The sequence below is a fragment of the Apaloderma vittatum genome, unplaced genomic scaffold (assembly GCF_000703405.1).
Source record: "Apaloderma vittatum isolate BGI_N311 unplaced genomic scaffold, ASM70340v1 scaffold24050, whole genome shotgun sequence".
In the NCBI taxonomy this organism is placed as follows: domain Eukaryota; kingdom Metazoa; phylum Chordata; class Aves; order Trogoniformes; family Trogonidae; genus Apaloderma; species Apaloderma vittatum.
In genome coordinates, this window is record NW_009693246.1 from 16,880 (window position 1) to 22,101 (window position 5,222).

The following is a 5,222-nucleotide window of genomic DNA, read 5'->3' on the forward strand; positions in this document are numbered from 1 at the left end:
CAAAGGGGGGGCGTGGGGTGGGCAGGGGCGGGGGCTGCAGCATCCCCGTTATCCGCCGCTGCTCCCAGACACCCAGCAGGAAGGTGCCCAGTGGCAGCGGTTATCCTTCCATCCTGGAGCTCTCCACCAGCTGCCCGAAGCTCTTCAGCCCAGCCCATCGTACTCACCACTCACAAGTGCTCATCCTCCCTGCCAGGCGTCTCCGCGGCCAGTGTGACGCCCAGCGAGGGGCTGGAGATCTCCAGGGGGTGGAGGGGACAGCGAGAAGCAGCTGGTCCTGGTGGCAATCAACCAAAATGGTCCCACTGAGCTTCACGCTGCTCCACATCAATGGAAGACCAGGCTTGCCGCTGGAAGGCAGCGGTCTGGCGTTGCAGGCGTGAAATAAAGGCACCGAGCTGTCCCTCTGCACAAGGCTCTGAACGTACATGCAAGTCCTTAAATACTATATTCTTGGAAAAAATCCCTGTAGAAGACAGTAGCCAAAAAAAGCCCACGGGTTTGGTGTCTTGCAATGGTCATGATCCGGCCAGAAAGGTCAAGGGCCCTTCAACACCGCTGCATTTGAAACACCTCAGATTTAATTCTAGGTGAGTGCTTAAATCCTGTTGAAGTTATGGGGAGTTAAAGCACATAATCAGAAAAAACATACGTCTGACCTGGGCCCCTTGGCTCAGGACTTTTGACCATAATACTTAAAAGATTTATAATAAAGGACAGCAATCGGGAGCATTCCTCTTGTGAGCTTCCGCTTGCAAAAATACCCTCTAGATTTTCACTCATTTCCTATATACCTACTATTTATAAATGGCTAACGTGGGGAGGCATCTTCAACTAAAGCTTTGATACCATGATTAAAGGAGCCATAATAATATGATTGATAGACTGATAGATTGATAGTTAGAGCAAAAGCTTTAGCCAACCTATGGGTCAGATTCCATAATTTCCTCTGTGACTCATTGGTAAGAGTAATTCATCAAAAGCTCTCCCGATAACCTCACCAATCTCCTGTGAAATTCCACTTACCCAAACACTTTGGCAACTGCCAAGCTAAAAGTCCATTTCTTGCTGGAATTTTCCCCCTCCCTTATTGAACTGCTCTGTCCCCAAATATCCTTCTCAAAAGGCTGTCGTTCTTAACTGGCTCATTTCCTACTGTGGGGCAGGAGTCGCTGCTGCAGCAGATAACGATCTCAGAAATTAGCTGTTCAAAAGGAAACTGCAAAATAAGACCCAAATCCAAATATCAGTAGCAGGCAGCTTCTTTGCTGAGATGGGGTACGGCGAGATTGAAGAGGTGATACGCAGATGCATATTAAATATCTGTTTTGAAGATAACAGCTCAACGCTGGCAGCACATGTACTTTTTTGGTGTATTGGGTAAGATGCTGTGAGCCTCCCTCCCTCCACCCCCCGGGATATTAACCCTTTCTCCAGCAAGATGCCCTCTTGCAACTGAGGCCGGTAAAGAGCTCCCGCTTGGCTGCTACCGAGTAGTGAATTCAAGATGTCTACACTCAGCCTAAAGGTAAGTGAAATCAAGTGAAGGCCTCAAATTATATTAATTCCATCTGAGTTGAGGCCTTGCAGCCCCAGGCTAAGGCTAAAGCTCAGCTTGGTGGCGACACGCTCCTGCAGGCATCCCTCACCAAACCCAGCGCTCGTCCCCATGCGCGACCCCGCTGCTTTCCAAAGCATCGCCGCATGACGGCCAACAAAGCGCGATATCCAACGGCGTTTTACCTGGGAGACCAGGGTTCTCCACTTTTCGCTTTCCCACAGCCAGGGCCTTGCAGGGAGCAGGAGTTAAGGATGTTTCGGCAGCATTTTGCGCGGCGCGGAGGCTCTCTCCGGCTCAGTGCCGGATGCGGTCTCGCTCTACCCCGATGGCGACGGCAGGAATGAGCCCACATGAGGTTCCGTGACGCTTCCCCTCCGTCGACCAGCTCATTTGAATATATTTGGGTGTTTCTCTGCTGTTCTCTGACCACTTCTGATGCAGGGCTGGGGATGCTGTAGCCCCCCGGGGCAGTTCTCAGTGGATGTGTCCTCCCTTCTTGCTCCGTTTTCCAGCAGTTTTGTGCTAAAGTGCAGCAGAGCTTGGTTGGAGCAAAGCGATGCCCGAGAGCAGAGAGCTCTGGCCAGCAGCAGTAGAGCTGGCTCAGACCCTGGCAATTCAGCTGCCACCCAAAAAGTGCTCTGGGTGCTTCCAAGTAAAAGTCTTCTATAGGGGTTAAACAATTTAAATCATAAGGGACGTGGTTGGCATGGCTGAAGCAGCGTCTCGGGGCAGGAGATGCTCTGCAGCAGCTCCAGCCTCTCTTCTGCTTCTTCTTCCCCTGCAAGAGATGGGCAGGGAGCAAGGGACCCCACTTCCCACGGTGTCCCTGACACATGGGGACGGCGCTTAAACATCTCGATCCCCACCATGCTCCCACAGCAACCCTCGCCTCAGAGAATCCCAGTGGGGACTCTAAAGGAAAACTGGTCTGGAGGAGCTCTAGGTACACCCAGGTGCCATCAGGGTTCACCCCCAGGAGCTGCATCGTGACTTGGGGTCCCCTGCCAGGAACCCATCACTGCTCATTTTCCCCCCAGCCCCTGCAACCACCTGCTCGTCAGCTCCATCACCGGGGGTTTGAGCCCTGCTCTACCCACAGCTTCTGTGCCACCAGTAAATATTTAACCGAATCTTGCTTGGTTGGTTGGGGGGTTTTATTTATTTTTTTTTTAAAGAGTATTTGCTACGGCAGCATTTCATTCTTTCAAGCGCTCAGTGATTTATAAACAGATTCACAGGTGGAAGAAGTATTTGATAAACAGAGAAAAAAAGCTTTTCAGCAAACGTTACTTGGGCGCGATTTGAATCAGTCAGAGCTAATCGTGGAAGTGGCTAAACTAAAGGAAATACAAAAAAAGAACGCAGATAACATATTTTTAGCCTGAAAGCAGGTTTCTTAAAACGAGCAAAGCATCGCACACTTGTGCATGTTTTCCATGCGAGGTGAATAACCTATTTCTCACGGGTCTGAGCGCAAGGATGTAAAGCTCGATGGGATAATGTCACTTCGTGACAGCTCCTGCCTGGAAGCCGTGCAGGTCTTTATATGGGCCATATATTACTTATAAGCCCGGGGATGTTCCGGTAGCTGGCAGTCGCATTTCATTACATTTCTACCCAACGTAAGCGCTTTTTCTGCTGTTTTATTAACAAGAGGGAATCAAAGGCCCCCAGCCTTATAAATAATTCTCCGTGTTTGGCTCCATCACTCTGCGCCATCAGGAGGTGCCGTGATGGCGAGGGGCACCATGTGTTAGAGCTGGAGCAGCTCTCCCCTCCACGTTTGCAGGGTCCCTCAAACATCAAGCTACAGCCAAAAGTACACATGAAGAAAAGCCTTTTTTCCCCAACTCTCTGGACAGACGTGGCCCAGTCTTCTGCTGGCTCGCAAAAGAAAAGAAAACGTTCGGCTTGAACTAAAATTTTAGTTTACCTTTAAGGGGGCACCATGTGTTAGAGCTGGAGCAGCTCTCCCCTCCACGTTTGCAGGGTCCCTCAAACATCAAGCTACAGCCAAAAGTACACATGAAGAAAAGCCTTTTTTCCCCAACTCTCTGGACAGACGTGGCCCAGTCTTCTGCTGGCTCGCAAAAGAAAAGAAAACGTTCGGCTTGAACTAAAATTTTAGTTTACCTTTAAGTCTTTGGGTTTTAAAATTGCTCAAGTAAAAGGAGAAATATATTTGCTTAACTTCAAAAATTTCTAAGTGAAAGTTTTTGGCCTCTTCATTCCTTTCATCTTCATATTTAACGCTGAATCTACTGTCACGAGTTTGCAGATTAATATGATCCAATTGGGGATCTTTTCCACTAAATAAAGTGTTTCGCTTAAAGTATTCGGCTTGTCTGTACGACAGCTCACACTCGTGTTTATCTCAGAAGCCCAATGGCCCTTCAGGCTGGATTTTCTTACAGGATTTTCGGGTTATAAACCATGTCCGTAACAATCGACTTGCTGCTTTCAGCTGATCTGGCACTTGCTGCAACTGCTTTTGTTTTAGGAAGGCTGTTTTCCTTTCAAAAACCCTTCCATGAATGTATGATTAGGACAAGAACGGAGGCCGGTACATTAACCCACAGTTTAAAACTTTGTTTAAAAGCTACTCGGTGAAAAACACTGCAGCTACCAACCTGGGCGTGGGGGACCGCAGAGAATTTGGAAAAAACAGCCGCATCTGCCACCAGCATCGGCTCTGCCGTGCCCCGCGTCGGCGTGAAGAAACTGTTGATAAGATTTTTTTTAAGCTTAAGTTCCCTGAGAAACCAGGAGAAGAGGAGCCTGGCAGCATCTCGGGGGATGGAGATGCAGGACTCCCCGGCAGGAGACACGATGGCCCCAGCAGCCGGGGCTGCCACTTGGGCTCACGGTACCTGTGCCTCACCGGCAAGGGCTTGAATTTCCTGGGGCATGGACTTTAATTAGATAAAATAACTTAACCAGGAAAAAAAGAAAATTGATTAGCGCAGGGTAGAAACCCCATTAATTACACGACTGGTGCTCACTGGGTAAAACACCTCCCTCTGTGGCACCCATCACCCGTTCTCACAGCCCCACCAACACGGAAAACAACCCCCGCGTCACCGTGAGCCTCCGAGGGATGGTGGCAGCAAGAAAATCCTTGCTTGCCTCCACCCACTCGCCTCCCCTCCGTATCTGAAGGCTTTATTTGTTCATTAGCATTTGCTATTTGCATTCACAGAGGCTTAATGAGACGGCTGTCCTGTATTCAACAAAAATCAGCCACTGGGGAAGAGCCCATTAGCGGCTGTGGAGCAACGTGTAACTGTCTCCCACGCAAAGCTGCGTCTCCCCGGCCTCGCTGTGATGGCACTGGCTGCTGTTTAAAAGGGAAAGCTGCAGGTTCCTCAGCAGTTCATCACTGCTAATTAGTCTTTGCCTTTGAAAGCTTGTTCGGCAGCTGCCCGATGCTAGGACACATCCTTTTCCCACCCCACCTCCACCGCTGTCGGGGTGTGGGGTACCCCACAGCCATGGGCAGGTCTTTGGGAGGGGCTGTGGGGCAATGAAAAGGGGAAACGCTCCCCCGGAGCATCTGGGGGGGTTTCCACTGGCTCTTTCCAGTGGATAAGGGGATGGAGATCCTACTCTGCTCCTGCGGTGGGACCTTCGCTGCCCCCTGAAAACGGCCGCCACAGCCCCC

At 50.2% G+C, this 5,222-nt stretch overlaps 2 protein-coding genes across 2 annotated transcripts in view; one reads left to right on the top strand and one right to left on the bottom strand.

Moving 5' to 3' along the window:
• LOC104280673 (chromosome unknown open reading frame, human C1orf186) overlaps positions 1–1,671 on the bottom strand; it is a 3,679-nt gene extending 2,008 nt beyond the window's left edge. Inside the window, 2 exon segments of the mRNA XM_009878405.1 lie at positions 175–277; positions 1,650–1,671. Of these exon segments, the coding sequence (XP_009876707.1) occupies positions 175–277; positions 1,650–1,671 (125 nt within the window).
• A 215-nt stretch (positions 1,672–1,886) lies between these two features.
• CTSE (cathepsin E) overlaps positions 1,887–5,222 on the top strand; it is a 7,524-nt gene continuing 4,188 nt past the window's right edge. Inside the window, 1 exon segment of the mRNA XM_009878416.1 lies at positions 1,887–1,921. Coding sequence (XP_009876718.1) covers positions 1,887–1,921 — 35 coding nt within the window.